This window comes from Coccinella septempunctata, chromosome 7, assembly GCF_907165205.1.
Source record: "Coccinella septempunctata chromosome 7, icCocSept1.1, whole genome shotgun sequence".
NCBI classification, from domain to species: domain Eukaryota; kingdom Metazoa; phylum Arthropoda; class Insecta; order Coleoptera; family Coccinellidae; genus Coccinella; species Coccinella septempunctata.
In genome coordinates this window covers 1,805,196-1,826,003 of record NC_058195.1, presented here as the reverse complement: position 1 = coordinate 1,826,003, position 20,808 = coordinate 1,805,196, and the positions used below count along the sequence as shown (strand labels likewise).

Below are 20,808 nucleotides of genomic sequence, written 5' to 3'. Positions count from 1 at the left end.
CTTTTCTGGAACAGAAAATCAACAAAGAAACAACTTCTCCATTAATGAAATCACATGAATTATATAAAAACATAAATAAATAATTGTATTCATAGGCAAGGGATATTTGCTGCTTTGGATCCCCTGCACTATGATATTTATAGTTGCGTACAGCAGTTTGTAAACATTTAAATCTAGTTTGTATGACAAAAGACTTGGAATAGAATCCAGCTGTAAAATAACAAAGCAGAATGGTATCCAACAAAGAATCAGCTGTAAGATTTTTCTAACAATTCACTCAGCTTGTGGTTATTTCTCTATTTCCGTAGGTGATATTTGTAGATATTGAAGAAACTTACTCTTACAATGAAGATCTGATTTGTAAATTCGTTCTCAATTATTATACTCCCCAAGAGGGCGATAGAATTGCTTTGTATAAATTAGGATGGAAATCTGTGAAAGATTATGTAGTTTTCGAGTGGGCTCCTGTTGGAGTACCAGAAAACGTTGAACACCAAGTCATATTCGAAAGTGAGTAAATCTGCTTTCCATAAAATTAGAACTGCAACTGAATTTCTTGTTTTAGAACAATATTTGCCCACAATTGAATCGGAAATCTACCAGATCTGCTATATAAGTAGCGAGAACATACTTCATGGAGCCACTATACCTTTCCAATTCCAAAAAGATCCTCCAAAAAAACATTCCAACTCACTCAGCTCTTTAGAATACGACACCCCATTAATTTTGAGTTCCTTTGAGGATATTATGAAAACACGTCTGTACAGAAAAGAAAGGAATTCAGCAAATTCAACACCCACTAAGAAACCACTCAATTGTGAAAACACAAACCTTCATGCAAATTGTGAGAAGCAAATAGCTGCACTGAAATCAGAAATTCAAGCATTGAAGAACAAAGTGTGGTTGCAGCAGACTGAATTGGATTGCTTGAAATCCAACCTTAGGAATTCACAAAGGAGTTCGACTTTTATCAGGGAATCCAAGTACGATTTAGGAGAACTAGAGCCAATTCCTCCTTTTCCTCTGAATATTTGAACCAGACAATTATTTTTAAAAGAGTTTAACAGTTCAGAATTTAAGCTTATTTTGGATTAATACTGTTTTAGTTTTGGTTTGATAGAAGAGTTTGTCTTAGTTTTATTTGTACATAACCTTTATTTAATGCACATTCTATGATTTCAGTTTGTGGTGTACATCCTGAATCTTGATTTGATATAACGAATTTCCTACTTGTACATTTTTAAATGCTTGAACATTTGTTGTGGAACTTTTATATAGAATAAATGGTATCAACTGCAGTTTTCCATAATTTTATTAGCCCATTAACCTTTTTTTATCATGATCGTTTTTTATACTTTTGTCATAGAGTTTGGTAAAATAATTTTTCAAGTTTGAGCATTTATTCATATTTTTCTTGAACTTGTCATTAATAAGAATCTCAATGCTTGACCAAGTTATTTTCTCTAAAAACTCACAGTTTCCCTTGGAGGTACAATATTTTCGACTTTCAAGAACAAATAATAGGAACTCTTCTTTTCCTGAAGAAATAATCCCTATTCTGTTTCTTTCATGCACATTATCCATTTGTGCTTGTGTCAGACTCGTTTTCGAGGTGAGTTCAGCATCCTCCGTTTACAGTTTCACAATATCAATTATTTTTTCAGAAATTGAAGTTGAAATTCAGCGTTTCACCCTTCATGTTGATATTTGGGGTTTTCATTGGTTTTATGTTCCATTTGGCCGATCGAAAAGACATCGTGAAGAAAATTTTTCAACGTCATCCTCGTTCTTTGTGGGTTTTAGTTGTACCTGTCATGATTTATAACATGTGCATTACTTTTGATACTAATCTGCTAGGAAAGTCCTGTGGGCAAATCTTCATCATTGCTCTGCCAGGTTTGTTGCCCTAGCTCAAAGAATGATACAAGAAATTATCATTTGCATTGAAAGAAAATGAAATGCTATCTTTAAGTAGCTAGTAAATGATGATGATCACAAGTTAAAGAGTAGATTATGATAATAACAAATTACAGAGTAGATGATGATCACAGATTACAGAGTAGATGATGATGTTTACAGATTACAGAGTAGATGATGATGATCACAGATTACAGAATAGATGATGATGATCACAGATTACAGAGTAAATGATGATGATCACAGATTACAGAGTAGATGCATGATGATGATCAATGATCATAGACAATTCTTTCTCTATGATGATGATCACAGAACACAAATGTAAGATGAGGATCTTATATTAGTGATTTGTGATGATCATCATCGATCACAACAAAAAACCAAAGAGTTAAACGTTCATGGGATTATTGAATATTTAGTCTATTTGGATTATTATCCTTAAGGAGAATAATAATCCAAAAGCAACCGATGAATCCTAGGGATTAGGTATAACTTATTCGTTCATTTGAGTTCTAGAATGAATTTCAACAATAAGAAAAGTATTTATGTCTTTTCAACAAACGAAATATCCAATTTAAAATCCTCCTGTAGGTCTGCTGATCAACGTTTCGTTGGTTGCTCTCATTTTCAACCGTATCACAACAGAGTCCACCTTGCGGGGCTTCTTGTTAACCTTGATGTTCGCCCCTATCTATCCAATGGACATGATGGTATATTTGAAGACCGTCAGTGCTGCCTCTAGAAGGGTACTGACCATTCTTCAAGGTGAATCACTGATAGGTACCTGCATTGCTTTCATGCTGCACAATTTGCTTGTGGAAATAGAATTGAAGAGGATGCATGTATGGTGGGAATATTTGGTTTATTTTGGGATCTACCTTGGTGGAGGTATGTATTAAGGCCGACAAAACAGTGGGATATTTCTTATGTGGTAAACACTATGCGTATAATATAAATACTTCACTTATATACAGGAGTATCTATCGGTTACATATGCGGGAAGACCATAAGCAGAATGATGCTTTGCTCCAGTCATGACCCAATTCAAACTATTCTAATCACTTGGATTGGCCCTTTCCTCATCTATTTCATCGTAACAGCAGTCCTTGGAGCAGGATCAGGCCTAGTGAATCTGTCAGTACAAGGAATAATAGTGGCTCAAAAGAAAAGAAGTCTAAGCAAGGAATCCAAGATGCTGCTCGAAAAATTCTGGAATTTCCTAGCCTTATGCACCAACAGCTGGGGCTTGCTGATTGTGGGTATGATCCTGGGATTAGACGTCCTGAAAGACATCACCTACGAAGATTTTGCCTTTGTTGTGTTGGAATACCTGATAAATCTGATAGCGAGGTTGAGAATTATACATCATTGGTTGTTATCGGATTAATTGTTCCCATGTTTTGTAGATCTTTAGAGTTTCTCTCGATTTTCTGGATTCTCAGGAAAGTAGGCTACGGCATAACGATCAACCATCTGATAGTACTGGTTTGGGGTGGTATTTTGAGCATCATAAATCTGTCGATCATATTGCAAACTTACGAAGATCCGGAATATCATGATTTCACGAGAGGCGCCCTCTTTCATGGCACTGGAGCAACCCTCCTCACCATGATTATAAACGTTTCTACGATCCCCTATCTCCTGCACTACCTGAACCTGAGCACCATATCACTCATCAAGCAAGCCAACATGAACAAATGCATAAAACGCATTATGTCAGCTAGAGACCACGCGGTCGATGTTTTGAAGCTAGAAAGGTAAGAAAAGAAGGTTTCCCATCATGATGCTCAGCTTATGCTTCATAAAGTGAGTGTGGAAAGCGGTTTTGCTTGTTATCGCAGGGTAAAACGTCTTTGGCTGAAGTTGTATGGGGTATAACAATAGAGAATGATAAAGTTGTAGATTCTGATGCACTAAGGCTGAACCAGATCCAGAGGTTTGACATTTGCAAGGTTTTCAGGTTTTTCTGTGACTCCAACTGGCCCTTCATACAAGAGAACACAGTGATTGTTCACCCTTTCAGGATAGAGAACGTTGAGAAGTACAAGGAGATCGAAAATGAGATTGAATTCGAGAAAATTGTGTTTTGTCCTGAATGCCATCATGACGCTACAATAAACTCGACCAAGAAGGAGTTGGAAGACATGACCAGGTGCCTAGAGAGTTGAATTTGGATAGTAAATGTTTAATACCTACCTACTTGCTCTCCTCATACAAGCTAATCATTCAGATTTTTCCAGGGAAGCCAGGAGAAGAATACTGAAGGCTAAACAGGTGTCTTATTCCAGACAATATGAGTGTGGAATGCTGACATATCAAGCTACCAGTATTTTGATCAACGAAGTAGAGTTCGCCATGGAGGGAGATTTCATCATACACACCGAGAATCTCATCAAACTTTTTCGGCCTTCTGTGAATCATGTTCTTCGCCTAATGAATTCTCTTGAGTTATTGCATTGTTGCTTCAGGTACACTTGGTCCATTTTCGATTCTCGCTACTGAGGATGTTCCACGATGGTCAGGAAGATTGGCTCAGGAAGAAACCAAGAATGGAATATCGAAAATTCTGCTACATCGTCGTTTTCAACCCTTATTTCGAGGATTTCGTATGCTTTGTCATCCTGATGGACGTTGTTTTGGGGTGCGCGGAGATAATTTTGAGGTTGCAAGAATCGGGATATTGGAATAATTACTGCGTTCATTACGTCGTATTCAAGAGTTTGTCCTTTGTTTGCTTCATGGTCTATCTGGTGGAGTTTACCATGAAGGTTTTGGCTCTGGCGGTTGTTTACATTTGGAAGGATGGAGTCGCCAGTTATTTCAGGTGTTTTAAGGTGTCATTGAGTGAATGTTGTAAAAACTAAACTTTTCCAGGTCTAATTGGAGAAGGTTTGAGTTCTCCTGCCTTCTGATATCTTTTGCTATCCTACTGTTTGAAATAACAGAGTCATTCTCGTTGAGATTGCAAGGAGATCGTCCGAGCATCCTGTCTATTGTCATTTGCTGCCTAGGCATGATTACAGTCGTCCGATTGGCTAGGCTGGTTCACAGAATTCACCCTCTGGTGGAGAGATTCATCGATGGGAGGATCAACAATAGGGTCACCCTAGCCTACAGCGTCGGTAAAGTAAGTTGTTACATCGATCTTTCAACGTTCGTTCAAGGGTTTAACTCCGCCTCAAGGGGTACATGATAGGTGAAGATGACGTTCTCCACATCCTACCGAACGTACTCCTGAAGAGGCAGCTGATAGAGGAGATGAAACGGGAGGTGGAATCTGATAAGGCCGCGATCTCCAAAGAGTTGAGTCTGATACAGAGGGAGAGACCTTTGGTGGCTATCAACGTGAAGACCAGGGAGGCTATAGCAACCATATTGAATACGATGTACGAGGCTGTAGGAGAATTGAAGCTTATGGGTGAGGAAAGCTTTCCTGAGGATTCTTCCGTCAGTTTTCTTATCACGCTTGTTCAGGTTGGGTGGATGATGTGGAGAGAAGAGCGCTGAACAAAGCTATAGGTGAAAGAGAGAGCAGCGCGAGACATCTGGGTTTCGTACCGGCTAGCACTCCTCAGGCTATCTTCGAAGGTGTGACGTGGATGGGTAAAGATGAGAAGGTGCTGAGGTATCTTTGGTCGAATTCGAAAAAAAACCAGTACGAGTCCGGCGAATACGTTTGCGAGAAGAACGAGGTTCCCGAAGGAGTTTACGTGATAATTTCAGGTGAATTTCAATATCTCCATTAAAAGCTTCGGATGAAGGTTCGACCAGAAAAATTTCAGGTCTTTTCAAGTCGATCTACAAGCCAGACGAGGAGGTGCTGAAGAGGTACTATAAGTTCGGAAACCTGCCAGTTGTGGACTACATCTCAGCTTCCGATGTCGATAAAGAGTTGGAGGATATCTTCTTGAGCGGCAACACCATCGGTGAAATGGCCGTGTTGAGCCAGAGACCTTACGATTGTTCTGTCGTGTCGGATGGTCATAGTCAAGCTTATTTGATCAGAACCGAACATCTTCTTGAAGCAATGGAAATGGACGATGACCCCATAAACGGGTAAAAAATCGAAATATGCTCCACGCTGGTCAATCTTCGGGATTTCCTGAGATAATTTCCAACCACAGGACCGTATTAGGAGATGCTGGGCCCCTTTGTATAAGGCCCCTTTTAGTGAATCGAAAAAAAATAGTAAAACATCTGCCTACTGAAAATTACGCTGAAATTTTCCGGTATTAACGACATTGTTGGTATTTGGGGGCTCTTATTTTGTAAGGGGGCCCTCGCATGTCCTCATATATATACCGGGTGGATCACCACAGACTCGAAGCTCATTTTGAGGGAATAACTAAAGATATTTAGAAAAAAATTTTTGTGGTGTGTGTAGGGTGTTCGAAAGCACAATTCAAAATTATTTTCATTTATACAGGGTGTTCGAAAACAAAGTTACATGGTTGGCCTCCCGGTATATATGGATCAACGTGAAATTTACTTCAAGGAGGAATGTTTAGAATGCTTATGTACCTTTTTCTGGTACACAATTCAAATCTTGCGGTTTAACTGAAACACTCTGTATTTTTTCGATGTTTTTTATAGTTTGAGAGCGCGCATGTGGACTTCTATATCTCTCAGACTGGCTTTCGAAGTTTTGGCGCAGTCGCCCATGTATTTTTCTGTGGCGATAAAAGAAATCGAATCTACGTTGTTGAGATCTGTAGTGCCAGACCTAGAAGGCGTAAAAGTGTTTGCTACAGGAGAAATTATAGAAGATATCGTTTTGATTAATGGAGTGGTCATGGATTTCAATACGAAAATGATATTTTACGCACCCTGCTATATACCAAGGTAAAAGGGGAATTTTTTAGCAGCCTTACTAAAAATTTCTCGATCTACTACCTAATTTTTATGTTCAGATATTGAAACAGCATCGACAGTGCCAAAATCTATAGTTGTTATCGTTCATCACATTCATAAAACAATTTTCAATTAATGATCGTTGTAAAGATTGCTCTCAGTACACTCAACCAAGAAGTACCCATAACTTTTTGATTAATTTCTTTCCAGAAATTTCATTTGATCCTACTCACAGACATTTCAATTTTTTTTAAATTCTGGTCATTATAAATATTCCAAAAAACTAATACCCAAGAATGCATAATATTTTGTATTTATACCTTTGCCAGGGGAGGACCTTGGTATAGGGATTTTTTTTTAAATTCCTTCCCTCCACATAAACACAGCTCCCAGTAAAAAAACCTCGGTTTTCAATACTTTTATTCAATTCGAACATCATCGACATCATAGTTCTCAAGAGATTATACAAACATCAACATAACCGAACGAAAAATCAAAAATATGAAACACTATAGGTATAATTTGACGTACCTAACACTTATCTAAAACGAATTCATAGTTCACAATGACGAAATATAGTTTGAATCCTTCTCCGTGTTAACGACGAACTTACAAGTCGTTTTCCTTGTGGCCTTCAGCGGCGTGAGGCGTTCAAAATGGTCAAGATGGAGACGAAGAAGTTGACGATGTCGAGGTACAGGGCCAGAACGGCAAATATGTACTCTTCAGGTGAAATGGCGAGCTTGTGATCGCCACCCATCAGCATCTGCGTGTCGTACACCATGTAGCAACCGAAAATCAGGGCTCCTATCGAGGAGTAGATCAAGATGATGGTCCTACCAGGGAAGATCATGGCGATCAAACCGAAAACCACGAGGACTATCAGACAGACCATCAGGATACCACCGCTCATCGTGAAATCCCATCTGGTTTGGAAGGAGAACAGTGTTAGCCCCAGGAAAACCACAGCTGTTATCCCAACTGCCATCAGGACTATCTTAGAGTTGGTCATGGCAGACAGGGTGGCCAGGATGAAGCCTTCAGCCACTGTAAACACCCCGAGGAGGATCAGGTTGAGAGGGAATTGTTTCCTGACGTCTCCACAACACGCCAGCGTGATGATGACCACGAACGTGACCACCATGGCGGTGATCATGGGCCAGATGTTGGTTTCGACGTAAAATCTTAAAGGTTCGTCGTACATGAACCACGCTATGAGTCCCACGGATACGATCATTTGGAACATGAGGATGAGGTAGACCTTCCTGATGAAGGCCTTTCGTATGGACTGTTCGTTGAAGAGGTAGCGGTCATCTTCGAACTCCTTGTACTCTGGCGGCTTCGGGCTGAACATCTGCGAAAAAAGGGAAGCTATGAGTTTTCCAGAGGGTTGAGTAAAGGCTAGATGATGGCAACGCCATAATTAACTCGAAAGCAACTGGCTTAAACTCGATATTTTTTGTCATCTCTTCATTACATTGAAATGGATGTTACACGAAAACTCAATCTGGTAAATTCTGTACAGTATAACGAAATTTACATCAAAATCGTACTTAAGATTCAGGAGTTATAGAAAGACAAACATACAAACAAATTAACAAACACACGGACTCTCACTCTTTCTTTAGTAAGGATATACTTAAGGTTATACAATTAAAGTGTTTTGAATAATATTCAACAGTTCTTCAGCAATCTTTCAGAAGTGCTCTCATTTATCCATATTGAAAATTGTCGAAATAAAGATATGAACAGAACTAGAAGTGTTAAAATCGAGAGAAGAGCTTGAACTTGATCAAAACTTGCTTAACAATGAACCAGAGGAATTTTAGGTAATTGGAAAAAAATATTCCAAAAACTTCAATATCCTAATCTTTTGATGAGCAGTTTATCCTAACATTTTGACAATTCAATAGAACAATTCTGGTTAATTTGATTCCTCATCAAATATATCTGTGTATAATTACAGAGTACTTGTTCTCAGTATCTCAGTATCAGCTTGTTAAAAAAAAAATTCATCGGCAAATTACGAAATATTATGTATTGTCGATGAGGAAAATCGAGAAGAAATGACCCAGAAGTTACCGATGGAGTTCTTGGAACTCTTGGAAGGAACATATAGGCATCGACAAATAGTAAAAAGAAAAATTGTTGAAATAACTCACCTTACGTATTTTTTCGGGGTATTTTCACTTCACAAGAACGCCAGAAATGACTTTCCTTTCGGAAACGAGGAACTTCTACGCTTTCTATCGGAGCAACCAAACCGCAAAATGTGTATTTAGAGGAAATAGAAGTTATAATTGAATATAGGCGTTAAATATTGAAATGGGATCGATGCATATGTCTGTCTCGTATTTATCATCAACTTTTTCTTCGGCTGAGTGGAAACACATTGATTTTTTGTGAAAATTGCCCTTCTACGAATTCTTTCATGATAATTCGGAGAGTGACGTTGTCGAATTGACATTTATTAGGGGAAATAAAATCGGAAAATATTTATTTTCGATGAGGAAAAACAGATGATATGTTTTTAACAAAATCCTCATGTAAGAGTATACTTAGAACGAATATAAATCATCTATCAACTTATAATTCGATACCATGCATTTTTAATCAGGGTTATATAGGGTGTTTCATAAACAATTTCGGGATTTCCTTCTCTGAGTTATTTGGGGTCCTCCTGATATCCATCTCACAACTTTAAACTATGTAGTTGTGTGAAATAAAAAAAGTAGATGAGTTGCTTTAACTTTTCACCCATGCTTTAAATTGCAGAAATATCAAGAAAATCGTTTTCCCCCCTAACAGTTCCATGGATTTCCAGACCAAAGTATCCCTTCATGTCGAGCCCAAACTCTTGCTTATAACTAGGAACGATGTAGACAGAAATGCCCTCTTTGCCCATATAAAATTGAATTGTCAATTCGTAGAAGATGTATTGAGTTAGGAAACTCAAGGATTGAGTATGAATGTTAAGCCAAAAAGTCTGTTACGAAATAAACACTTTGTGGGCATGAGTTTCATTCCTCATTTTATATACCTTTCGCTAATTTAATGATAGAGGAAATTTAAAACTTCAGTGCAAGGTCAGCACGATCTAGATAATGCGGTAGACTGTTTACTTTCTCTTGTCAATTGAATTTAGGAGATTTAAATGGGATCAAACATGAACAACAATGTCATCACAATATTATTACTTCGTCTAGGTAGAAATAAATCTTGATCTAAAAGTGACTTACACCATGCATTGAAATATTAGAGCAAAAAACGCACTCCTTTCTTTGAAAAACTAAAAACTCTTGGCATTAATGGATTCTTGTCTGACCCATCAGAGGAAGATTTATGGAGTATTAAATGCAGTAAGTCCTATGGATATGGTACACATCCTGATTTGAGGAATTTTATTAATTTGAAACCCAGAAATCTTCACAATGGATGATGAATTATGGATGCTCTATTTTCGATGCTGTATGCATTATTGAAACTCGGCTTAGTCGTCAACATTTGAGAGTGAAAACATTTCTTATTGCACACTCCCTTCCATCAGATACGATGACCATGTCAAGGATGTCAGATTTCTCCAAAGTACAAGAGCGAATTTCAAATAGGTTGCTACTTCATAAAATATGAATATTTTAAAAGTGCTTGCGCGTAATCTGATTTTAATTCCTTGATAGTGCGCTAATCATCATTTGCGAATATTCTGAGCCTTCAGTGAGATTTATCTGAGATCATTGTCTCATTAGTTGGATGAGTGCTACTGATCCTCCTATAAATAATGACGAGTCCACTTTTTTCATTCAACTACTATCGATGTAGTTGACAGAGTGTGACTGCTTTTTTCAGTACCACCTATTCTTAGAAGATTTATTCTTAGAACTTGGAAATCACGGAAGATTTGCATTTGTGTTTTGTGTGTTCTGAGAAGTTTTCCAGCGTATCTACAGATTATTCTGGAATAACCATGGAAAAATAGTAAATAACACTGGATTAATCTTCTTCGAAATGGTAGAGACGAGAGGTGTTTCATCTATCCAGCATATTCACACTGGAGATCATGGTGAGCATATTCGTATTTCAAAAATAGGATAGTAGACAAGTTGAAAATCCACATCGACTTCACCAAAAAAATAGGAACTTTCCTACTCATGAATGAGTAGCGCAATTCACTTTATATTTTGGGACAAACCTTAGATTTTGAAGAAAAATTCAGTCCGAGCATTTTTACCGGATGTAAATCCATTAACTTGATACAAATTTCGATTGTAGTTTTATTTCAACCAGCTGATTGCAGAGGAATTGAGAAGGTGTAGAGGTGAACTGAAATTTAACATTAACATTAACAACTACTATGTTTTTCAATAAACCTAATAAAAAACGATTCTGATAACACATTTTAAATAGAATAATTATTTATCAGCCATGCAAATCTTCCACTGAGGAAGTTCCAAAATTTCTACGGTGTCCTTCCTTATCTGTTCGATATTTTATCGTATCTTGATACAAAATTCGATATTCATGCCATATGTTTGCCGGACTAACTAACCTATCCAATTGCATGAATTTTCGATCAAAACTCATTATCGCTTTCAGTACCTGCCTATCAAATAGATGGCTGATAATAGAAATTTTCTGGTCACAGTAAAAATTTTAAATCACTACTGTGTTTCTTTCTGAAAAGGTACGTGACTATCAACTTTTTAGTTTTGGCTCGTTGATCCTGGATATTTTATTGATTTATTTATTATTTCCTGATTTTTTCGCCAGAAGAATGATACATAAACGCATCAGAAAAATTGATAGGGTTTCAGGGATAAAAGATGGAACTTTGTTTCGAAATTTGGGTTAATACTGTAGGGCTAAGTCTTTCTTATTCTGTCCAACATGGAAGAAACATAACAACCTTGTAAAAGAGGTATATCGTTTAATTTTATGGTTTTGTTACTCAATACAATTGATGAATTCTATTGCGAATTTCAATTTCTGATTCATACGTGGTAGCTGAATTGCTTGATGTAATTTTGAAGACTTCCATCATGTGTTTTGTAAATATCTTCAATATAAAGAGAGTATAGACAGATGAAATACAAAGTCTGCATGAATCCAATCAAAATAGATCATAATCTTGTTGATTATATCTGTTACCTCCCCCATTTTAATTCCGGATAAGAAACGATTAATTTAATTACTACATTTTTATAGACTCAGGTATATGATACAATGAGATGCAACAGAGATAAGTCATATTGTTCGAAGATGAAAAAATCTGATTAACGATTTCAATTTGAACTGCACTCTGAACGAACAATTGATAATAAATTCACATTGCTCCAAATTCCATAAATATTGAATAAGGATCATTATCATCATGGAATTTTTAGCCTATATCAGCAGAAATATCGAAATTTTTGTTAAATCCTTGATATTCACGAAATTCTGCCAAATCAGGCAACGTGTTTATGTGTATACTCCTTTTGGGGACCTCTGTTTCAGAATTCCCCTTTTTTTCCTAGCTGGCAATTTCAATCTACGCTAACTTGATTGAATTCCATTCATTATCTACATACACGAAGTTTGTTTATATGAAATAACCAACGTAACAATGAAGCATTATCTGCTGCTAACTAAAACATGATTTATATCGGAAAATTATTATGAAAGAAGCCGCTCCTATTAAAAATCGGTACCTATTAATTATTCTGTGATGTATAGTTGACCGAGGATGAATGTGAGGATATCTTGAATGGAATACAGATAAAAATACAGTGAGTTTAACCTTCAAATGATGAATTTTACTCAAATTTTTATTTCGCGTCCCTTTTTTTATTTATTTATTAAAATAATGCTGAAGTTGGAATAATGTACCCATTTTTTCAAGAGAAAATTATGACCAGAGCAGTTCTAGCTCTTAGATTTGGCCTGCAGTTCTATAAATGTTTTTCGAATTTTAGATTTGTGTTCTCTTTATACTTACTATATATGTTCCCATTTTCTATTTGTAGTTCTGTCTACAATCTTCGTTCCTCCAGTTATTGGAAAGATAATTATTATCCTATAGAAGTTTTGACTTACTAAAACTCATCAGATCAGAAAATTTTAACTTATTCATAATATTTTTCGAAAAATATCTCAAAAAGGGAGGGTAATAATTTCGCACCATTTTCCAGAATCTTCAAAAGCCCCTACCGCCAGAAGGTGGTTGGAAAAAATCCGTCCAATGGACCTGGCGAAGAAAAGAATACCACTGCTTCAATGGGCCCCACGTTACAAAGTATCCTATTTTTTGAAGGATTGTTTGGCGGGTTTCACAGTCGCTTTGACAGAGATACCGCAAGGTATAGCCTACGCCAAAGTAGCAGGTACGAAATACTCAATGAGATACAATTAGGGGGTTCCCCATGGGTCTATGTTTGGACCAGCGTTTTTCATTAACTTGGAGATGTAGACGGTATTCGATATTTTTATAGGTTTAGACCCTGTGTATGGACTATACAGTGGATTTATGGGGTGCTTTATGTATTTTATTTTCGGAAGTTGCAAGGATTTGAATATAGGACCCACCTCTATACTTTCTCTGATGATTCAGGCTCATGTTTATAACTTGGGGCCAGATATGGCAGTGTTAACTACGTTCACTACAGGTTGTATCATATTCTTGCTAGGATTATTCAATTTAGGTAAGCAATAATTGTATAAATCTCGAGTTACAAGTCTATAATGATGTGTTCTACAGGTTTTGTTGTGGAGTTTTTCTCCTATCCTGTGATAGCCGGCTTCACATCGGCGGGAGCCTTACAGATAGCCTGTTCCCAACTTAACAGCCTGTTTGGTATAGAAAAAAAGGCCAGCGCTTTCGTTGAAGCCTGGAAAGTGGTCTTTCAAAATTTGAATTTGATCAAATGGACTGATACTACTCTTGGCGTTCTTAGCATAATTTTCCTCATGATTTTACGGGTAAGTGACCTTTCCTCAATTGTCTCCACACCTACAATTCGTAACTTTTATCTCTCTAGGAGTTCAAAAGGTTCGGATCTTTGAAATATAGACCTGAATTGTCCACTGGTCGGAACATCTTTTCTATCACTGCCTTCATGTTGTTTTTGTCAAGAAACGCCCTGATAGTTATCATAGGAACAGTCTTGGCGTACATTTTAAGGGACTCTGATGGAAAACCACCTTTCGCCATCACTGGTGAGTAGAATTTTCATCATTGAACCCTGAATTGATGATTCCTTCCTAGGGAAAATCAGCGAAGGAGTTCCATCTTTTGAACTACCACCATTTTCCACCGTTGTGAATGGTACACATTACTCGTTTTCCGATATGACCTCCGAACTTGGCAGCACAATTATTTTTGCTCCCTTGGTAGCCATTCTAGAGACTGTAGCTATTGCTAAAGCCTTCGGTGAGTACATATGCTTATCGAAGATTGCACCGTGTGATCTAGACATAGTCTAATAGATGATGGGTACCAATTTATCGTTTTTTTGCAGCTGGTGGTAAGACTCTGGATGCAACGCAAGAGATGTTTGCTGTTGGAGCATGCAACATCATGGGTTCTTTCGTTAGATCCATGCCAGTGACAGGTTCTTTTACCAGAACTGCTGTAAACAACGCATCTGGTGTCATAACGACCTTTGGTGGTGTCATAACTGGAATTCTAGTAATTTTCGCCCTAACCTTTCTCACTTCAACATTCTACTACATTCCTAAAGCAACACTGGCTTCTGTTGTAATCTGTGCAATGTTCTACCTCTTCGATTTCGAAGCCTTCGTGGTTTTGTGGAGGACCAAAAGTAAGTAACATCATTTTTTGCTTCTAGCTAGATGATGTGACGGTTTATAGAGGCACCGATAAACCTTTGCCTTTATTTAATTTCGCAGAATCTGATCTGATACCACTTCTGGTCACCTTTTTGGCTGGTCTGTTCTGGAGTTTGGAAAATGGAATCCTGATCGGGATCTCTTGCAATCTACTGTTCGTACTGTACAGTAGCGCTCGCCCAAAGTTCTATATAGAGCAACAGACCTGTGGTGGAAGGTGTGTCTACATAGTGTCCCCGAAAACTTACGTCCAGTTTCCAGCTGCGGAGTATTTGAGGAAGACCGTTGCTGAGAATTGCGCTATTGAGGGAATTGTCGTTGTTATAAATGGGAAAAATATCGGAAATATAGATGCCACAGTTGCAAGGGTAAGGAATTTTCCATAATATGTAGGTTCCTCTTGAAAAACACTTCATATTCTAATTGAATGATTTCAGAGCTTTGCAATATTGAGGCAAGAGGTGTACAAAAGAAACCAGCGTCTGCTCTTCATCGACTTGAAACCTAGCGTCAGAGAGACGCTGATCAAGATGGATGAATATTTGGCAGAAATAATAGTTGATAGCTCACTAGAAGAAGCGATTAGAAGTGAGTCGATACAAAATTAGATAAAAAATCTTCTATTCCACCTAAAACGAATTTTTCAGAGGTCAACGAGAGTACAGATTTTTCATCGCTGTCATCAGTAACATGAATGCTGATGTGATGAATAGGAAATTACAAATTCTGCTCTTGGAACAGTGGAGGAGCTCAAAATGTTGAATTACGATTGTTTCAAGAGACCTGTTTGTTCGAAGTGTTGTTTTATCCATTCGACGAATATTTCGAATACGTTGTTATTGTTATCTTTTTCAATAAAGATTTTAAATTGTGTTTTTTGATAAATCTTTTTTCATTCACACAATAGAATACCTATTTTGTGTAAAATTCATTTATTGACTCAACAATCAATACTGTGACTAATAACAACCTCATACAATTCGAATATACATATCAAAATTCAATATTCGACTGATCTATAAAAAAATAAACGATTATTATCTGATCTACGTCTACCATCCAACATAGCAGAAGATTATCGGGAAATGATACTGTAAGCTACCATTTCTTCACCATATCCTCTTAGTAAAAGTTATTCTTCCATTAAAGTATACTTATAAGAACATAAGCTCCCACCATATCTACTTATTTTTCGACCTCCTTTTCAACCCCAACCAGGTACCACCCTCCACCATCAAACCGAATGTCTTCTTGAGTTTCAAAGGAACAGCAGTTCTTTCGATGAATGTAAATTCGAACTTATCCAAAAGTTGGACCATCACAGCTTTTATTTCTAGTAAGGCGAACCGAGAACCTGAAAAAATCCATATTATAATCGAATCTTTTTACATAGCACCATGCAGAAGTGAAGTGGAACTCGAACTGAGCCCTGGGGAACTCCAGTGAGAATAGTTGACTCACCAATGCAATTTCTAGGTCCGATACCAAAAGGAATATACGATCCGGGCACTATGTTCTTCTTATTTTCATCGCTGAATCTGTCAGGGTCGAAAACGTCGGGGTTTTCGAAATATTTAGGGTCGTAATGGATTCCAACCACTGGTATCATGACGAAGCAACCTTTGGTTAGTGTCAGTGGGGGTTCGTCTTCATGTTTAGGTGGTATAGTGTAGTCCTTGGTGCAAACCCTGTTCAGTGCGAATCCAGGAGTCCATTTTCTCAAACCTTCAGAAACCACTTGATCCAAATATTTCATCTTGGATAGTTTCTCGTAGGAGACGAAAGAGTCTGTGGTGGACATGTTATCGTCCACTTCCTTGGTCAGTTTTCGCTGTATATCCGGATTTTTTGCTAGTTCGTAAGAGAGGAAGCTCAGTAGAGAGGAAGATGTTTCCAGCCCAGCTAAAAAGAAGATTAGAGCTTGAGCAGTAATGAGATCATCTGTTATTTCAAGGGTGGACTTGATCTTCGTGTCCTTCGATTCCTGCGCAGTCGCGAAACCAGTGTCCTCCGTTGTTGAGGAAGGATTCTCTTGTAGTTTTCCCTTCCTGGCTTCCATAAGGAGATGAATTAGGTCTGGTCTTATCGTTCCTTCTTTTTCTCTAGTCGAAATGGTGTCGGTGATGATTCTCTTGAAGAAGTCCGTTATGTCGTTTGAGAAGGCTTTTATCTTGAGGACCTGGAAAGAGTTTGTTGAATGCTTTCAGTTTTTGGAACTGTTCTGGCAAAATAAAGATAACTGACACAGAAGTGACAGCGTCCTTAGAGTAAAAAACAGCCAAACAGCAAGTCTTTCAAAGAAATTCCAGTGCTGATGAATAAAAGACTCCAGAAGCAGGGGGATTTTCTCACAAATCAAACAATTACCTCTAATTCAATCATTTCTTGATAATCTCAGTGTTGTGAGTGTTGACAAAACTTCCCTAGAGCTATTCAAATGCAAACTATCAATATTGATCTTCTACTCACCTCGAAAACCTTTGGGAAGAACATCATCAACATTGCCCTCATCATCCTGAGCAGAGAAGATCTGGTCACAGCCTTCCCCATGGCAAAAAACTCATTGTCTGGATTCTCCAGCGTATCGCAACTGATACCAAAAGCGCAGGTAGCTATCACGTCATTGGTGAACTTGGAATAGGTTTCCTTCATCTCAACCTCCACAAGATCCTTGTCCAAGGCCTCAAAATGTTCAACGAACTTCTTCGAAGCCTCCGATATCAGAACGAACATGGCTTTCATTTTTGAGCTGGTGAAGGCTGGACTGAGGGTGCTTCTCACTTCTCTCCACTCCCTGCCTTTCAAGGAGAACAGATTCTTGCTGAATATTGGATCATTGCTACTGTTCAGTATGTCCACGTGGTCGGTGAAGTGATCGAAATCCTTGATGGTTATCTGTTTGATGATGTCCACGTCTCGGATGAAGAGTGAGGGTTTTAGGAATTGGTAGCTTCCGTAGTACCTGAAAAAATCATTTTTTTACTGTACTAGTTATTAGGTATAGGCTGAAATTTATATTTCAATCTTTATTTTGGACAATCATAACATCAAAATTTCATAAATCCGTTGTCAGGCACTCTGTAAGAGTCCAACTCTGTCTTAATTGAACTTTTACACGTAAGGCCGAGCCAGCTCTGGATCGGTCCACTTGTAAAATCATAAACATAACCTACCTTCTGTCCGGAAATTGGTCATAGGCTTCTTTTACTATTTCAGCGAGAGATTTTTTTCCAAAAAACACTTCATATATCCTAGATAAAGGATTAACATAAAAAACATTCCTCTTCTTCCAGTAGTAAATAGGTGGAAACACCCTCTTTGCTATGTACAAGATCAAAATAACGACTAGGACAATAAGAATCATGTTTTCAATTCAATGTACATTCTAGTTAAACGAAAAATTTATTTATCTCCTGTATTATCACTGTAAAGTCACTTTAAATTACTCGTAAAACTTCCAACACGTTCAATGAACTTCCTAGGTGTTTACTGACTGAAATATGTGGGAGCAAACAGTCAAGGTCTATAAGAGGATGCAGTTTATTCTGTTGAGGATTGAAACGTTCTCAAGTTCAGGAGTATCGACATTCAAATCATCTGATTCCCCATCTATTTTTAGTCTAGATTTCCATCAGATGAAGTCAAAACGTTTCCTAATAGATCTTGAAGTATAATCAGCATTGCCAAGGCTTCTACCCTAGCTTAAAAACTCCATTTCTAAAATCTCGATTTTTTGGGTCAAAAATAAGCAAGGGAGACCGCCCTAAAATGACCCATTTGCTCCTCTGCATGAAAATCAGGATGTTCTATTACTGTCTTAGGGTATGGAGTGCATAGAATTCGTTTTGAAGATTTTGGAAAACCAAACAGTTGATGATTCGATAGAGAATTGCACTGCAGAGAGCTCTTCGAAGTCAACTCGAAAATGTAAAGTGGAAAAAAAAATATATTTTCTCCTAAACAGGGCCAGATATTTGAAATTTTGGTATGAAAATATAGGTTTTCGAACACGCTGAATCTTTGCGAACAATTTGGAAAACCTATCTCCCTTCGTTTAGATTTTCATCTTGGAAATAGCATTCTTCCAAACTCGCAAATTTCAATCTTCGATTTCTTCTGTTATTTTTGTGGTATCGATTGGGATTTCCGGTTATTGTGAAAGTATCTAACGTTTATTGAGAAAAATTTAATACACAGAACTAAAACAATAAAATCTTATTTGGTGCACTTCAATTGAAAGAAATATTGCGGGGTTCTTAGAGAGATATCCCACAGTTATTTGTTCCTCCTCTTCAGCGCCAATGAAACCCCACCATCAATGCACAAGGCGTAATTTCTCGCCCTTTTCAAGGGTATATTGGTGTTTTTCGTCACTTGAAACTCGAACTTGCTCAAGATGTTAGCAACCAAGCATTTCACCTCCAACAAAGCGAAACGAGAACCTGCAAATCCAGAAGAAAATCTAAAATCACACTAACCTGACCGATTTTATTTACCAAAAATGTTTTAAAATGTATTTTATGGCTTTCTTCTTGAAAACTGGAACTAGAACTCACCAATGCAGTTCCTTGGTCCAATTCCAAACGGGATATAAGATCCTGGAACAACGTTCTTCTTGTTTTCATCGCTGAATCTTTCTGGAATGAAAGCTTCTGGATTCTCGAAGTACGTCGGATCGTAATGTGCTGCAATTGATGGAATAATAGTGAGAGAACCTCTTGGTAACGTCAAAGGGGCTTCATCTTCACGCTGGGGCTTTATGGTGTATTCCTTGGTACATTTCCTGAACAGCAAGAAAGCAGAGGGCCATTTCCTCAAAGCCTCCGTTACAACCTGATCCAGATATTTCAGCTTTGTTACTGTTTCGAAAGAAATTCTTTCCGAACCCGATAACTGCTCGTCCAATTCTTTAATCAGCTTTTCCTGGACGTCTGGATGTGTTGCGATCTCGTGGGAAAGGAAGCTGAGCAGCGTTGAGGATGCTTCATAACCAGCCATGAAGAATATAAGGGCTTGAGCTGTGATAACTTCATCGGTTATTTCCAACGTTGTTTCGGACTTCACAAGATCCTTGCTTTCTGAGACTGTTGCGAAGCCAGTGTCTTCATCCAGATTGGAGTTATCCTGGAGTAGCTTCCCTGTCCTGGCTTCCATAAGAAGATGGATCAGATCTGGTCTGATTATACCTTCTTCTTCTCTTGTTTTGATGTTACTCGTTATTATGCTCTTGAAAAACCTCGAGAATTTCTGTGGAAAAACGTTGAGGCCCAAAAACTAGAAGAATGAATAAACATATGAATAATTTCGCCCAGTTCTCATCCTCACTTCACTCACCTTATTCAATCTGGGGAATAGTATGACAAACAGCACTCCCAACACTTTGAAAGGAGTGGTTCGGTTTACCGCAGCTCCAGCAAGAAATATCTCATTCTGTGGGTTTTTCAAGGAGTCGCACTCTGCCCCGAAGGCACAAGAAGCTATGACATCATTGGCGTACTTGGAGAAAGCATCCTTCATCTCCACCTCTATGACATCCATGTTCATGGCGTCAAAGTGGTCCACGAACTTCCTGGCAGATTCCTCTATCAAGACGAACATAGCCTTCATTTTGGAGCTCGAGAACGCTGGACTGAGGGTGGTTCTCAACCTTTTCCATTGTTTACCCTTAGCTGCCACCAAGTTATTCTTGAATATTGGATCGGATCTAGCGTTGAAAATGTCCAATCTGTCGGTGAAGTGTTCGAAGTCCTTGACGAACATCTGCTTGATGAGATCGAGATCTCTCACGACAAGTACAGGAAAATTGGATAGGTAGGTTCCGAAATATCTGGAACGAATTGAATTGGTACAAAAAATCCGAGCAAACTTTGGCGCAACGAACGAGCATACAGACAAGTAACTCAAACTTCAGTTACCTTTTTCCTTTGAATTTTTTGTAATCTTCTTTTATCATCTCTGAGTAAGGTTTATCCATGATGATCATCCTCTTCAGTATGGTCAAGAGGTTGATATGAGACACTCTTCTCTTTTTCCAATAGAAATAGGGAGATAACAAAGTTGTTACAATATAAAATACGATAAGAGAAAATGAAATCACAAGTAGAAACATTTGGAATGATTTTATTCCTCTTCGATATTGCTTGCTCACAACTCACTGACGGAATTTCGATTTCATGAAAGTAATAGGTTTTGAAAAAAATTAATGATTTTTTT

The 20,808-nt window shown here is 37.8% G+C and overlaps 6 protein-coding genes across 7 annotated transcripts; 3 read left to right on the top strand and 3 right to left on the bottom strand.

The window, feature by feature from the left end:
• Positions 1-13: 13 nt before the first annotated feature.
• LOC123316479 (sodium/hydrogen exchanger 10-like) lies at positions 14-9,788 on the top strand. Its single transcript, XM_044902569.1, has 16 exons — positions 14-254; positions 309-510; positions 566-1,612; positions 1,665-1,896; positions 2,512-2,808; positions 2,895-3,270; positions 3,327-3,677; positions 3,881-4,072; positions 4,161-4,332; positions 4,389-4,744; positions 4,795-5,047; positions 5,104-5,338; positions 5,395-5,643; positions 5,703-5,976; positions 6,514-6,762; positions 9,547-9,788. The coding sequence occupies exons 3-16, from the start codon at positions 1,442-1,444 to the stop codon at positions 9,716-9,718; spliced, it is 3,579 nt and encodes a 1,192-aa protein (XP_044758504.1). The 5' UTR covers positions 14-254; positions 309-510; positions 566-1,441; the 3' UTR covers positions 9,719-9,788.
• LOC123316692 (tax1-binding protein 1 homolog A-like) lies at positions 231-1,035 on the top strand. Its single transcript, XM_044902883.1, has 3 exons — positions 231-254; positions 309-510; positions 566-1,035. The coding sequence occupies exons 1-3, from the start codon at positions 231-233 to the stop codon at positions 1,033-1,035; spliced, it is 696 nt and encodes a 231-aa protein (XP_044758818.1).
• On the bottom strand, positions 7,177-9,168 carry LOC123316490 (protein lifeguard 1-like). Its single transcript, XM_044902590.1, has 2 exons — positions 8,934-9,168; positions 7,177-8,125 (listed from the first exon to the last, which is right to left on the bottom strand). The coding sequence occupies exon 2, from the start codon at positions 8,123-8,125 to the stop codon at positions 7,406-7,408; it is 720 nt and encodes a 239-aa protein (XP_044758525.1). The 5' UTR covers positions 8,934-9,168; the 3' UTR covers positions 7,177-7,405.
• Positions 9,789-10,528: 740 nt separating the features above from the next.
• Positions 10,529-15,480, top strand: LOC123316482 (sodium-independent sulfate anion transporter-like). Of its 2 annotated transcripts, none has more exons than XM_044902573.1 (10): positions 10,529-10,831; positions 12,939-13,130; positions 13,239-13,448; positions 13,505-13,725; positions 13,785-13,962; positions 14,012-14,176; positions 14,265-14,567; positions 14,656-14,963; positions 15,033-15,183; positions 15,243-15,480. In XM_044902573.1, the coding sequence occupies exons 1-10, from the start codon at positions 10,777-10,779 to the stop codon at positions 15,287-15,289; spliced, it is 1,830 nt and encodes a 609-aa protein (XP_044758508.1). In that variant the 5' UTR covers positions 10,529-10,776; the 3' UTR covers positions 15,290-15,480. The 2 variants fall into 2 exon arrangements, with proteins under 2 accessions (XP_044758508.1, XP_044758509.1); XM_044902574.1 differs by lacking the exon at positions 10,529-10,831 and adding an exon at positions 12,269-12,536.
• A 248-nt stretch (positions 15,481-15,728) lies between these two features.
• LOC123316485 (cytochrome P450 9e2-like) lies at positions 15,729-18,138 on the bottom strand. Its single transcript, XM_044902576.1, has 4 exons — positions 17,769-18,138; positions 17,065-17,557; positions 16,057-16,774; positions 15,729-15,949 (listed from the first exon to the last, which is right to left on the bottom strand). The coding sequence occupies exons 1-4, from the start codon at positions 17,957-17,959 to the stop codon at positions 15,777-15,779; spliced, it is 1,575 nt and encodes a 524-aa protein (XP_044758511.1). The 5' UTR covers positions 17,960-18,138; the 3' UTR covers positions 15,729-15,776.
• Positions 18,139-18,756: 618 nt separating this feature from the next.
• On the bottom strand, positions 18,757-20,735 carry LOC123316486 (cytochrome P450 9e2-like). The gene is made up of 4 exons (XM_044902577.1): positions 20,511-20,735; positions 19,930-20,422; positions 19,152-19,869; positions 18,757-19,037 (listed from the first exon to the last, which is right to left on the bottom strand). Exons 1-4 carry the CDS (start codon positions 20,702-20,704, stop codon positions 18,871-18,873), a joined length of 1,572 nt encoding a protein of 523 aa, XP_044758512.1. The 5' UTR covers positions 20,705-20,735; the 3' UTR covers positions 18,757-18,870.
• Positions 20,736-20,808: the final 73 nt, after the last annotated feature.

Excerpts from the sequence above, each read along its gene's own strand:
- LOC123316692 (XM_044902883.1), top strand. The coding sequence starts at position 231 with ATGGTATCCAACAAAGAATCAGCT. Across the intron at positions 255-308 it reads TATCCAACAAAGAATCAGCT|GTGATATTTGTAGATATTGA; the intron begins GTAAGATTTTTC and ends CTATTTCCGTAG. Across the intron at positions 511-565 it reads ACACCAAGTCATATTCGAAA|AACAATATTTGCCCACAATT; the intron begins GTGAGTAAATCT and ends TTCTTGTTTTAG.
- LOC123316479 (XM_044902569.1), top strand. The coding sequence starts at position 1,442 with ATGCTTGACCAAGTTATTTTCTCTAAAAACTCACAGTTTCCCTTGGAG. Across the intron at positions 1,897-2,511 it reads CTTCATCATTGCTCTGCCAG|GTCTGCTGATCAACGTTTCG; the intron begins GTTTGTTGCCCT and ends ATCCTCCTGTAG. Across the intron at positions 4,073-4,160 it reads GAGTTGGAAGACATGACCAG|GGAAGCCAGGAGAAGAATAC; the intron begins GTGCCTAGAGAG and ends AGATTTTTCCAG.
- LOC123316490 (XM_044902590.1), bottom strand. The coding sequence starts at position 8,125 with ATGTTCAGCCCGAAGCCGCCAGAGTACAAGGAGTTCGAAGATGACCGC.
- LOC123316482 (XM_044902573.1), top strand. The coding sequence starts at position 10,777 with ATGGTAGAGACGAGAGGTGTTTCATCTATCCAGCATATTCACACTGGA. Across the intron at positions 10,832-12,938 it reads TATTCACACTGGAGATCATG|AATCTTCAAAAGCCCCTACC; the intron begins GTGAGCATATTC and ends ACCATTTTCCAG. Across the intron at positions 15,184-15,242 it reads ACTAGAAGAAGCGATTAGAA|AGGTCAACGAGAGTACAGAT; the intron begins GTGAGTCGATAC and ends CGAATTTTTCAG.
- LOC123316485 (XM_044902576.1), bottom strand. The coding sequence starts at position 17,959 with ATGATTCTTATTGTCCTAGTCGTTATTTTGATCTTGTACATAGCAAAG. Across the intron at positions 17,558-17,768 it reads GACCAATTTCCGGACAGAAG|GTACTACGGAAGCTACCAAT; the intron begins GTAGGTTATGTT and ends TGATTTTTTCAG. Across the intron at positions 16,775-17,064 it reads TCTTCCCAAAGGTTTTCGAG|GTCCTCAAGATAAAAGCCTT; the intron begins GTGAGTAGAAGA and ends AACTCTTTCCAG.
- LOC123316486 (XM_044902577.1), bottom strand. The coding sequence starts at position 20,704 with ATGTTTCTACTTGTGATTTCATTTTCTCTTATCGTATTTTATATTGTA. Across the intron at positions 20,423-20,510 it reads AAAAAATTCAAAGGAAAAAG|ATATTTCGGAACCTACCTAT; the intron begins GTAACTGAAGTT and ends AATTCGTTCCAG. Across the intron at positions 19,038-19,151 it reads TGGACCAAGGAACTGCATTG|GTTCTCGTTTCGCTTTGTTG; the intron begins GTGAGTTCTAGT and ends CTGGATTTGCAG.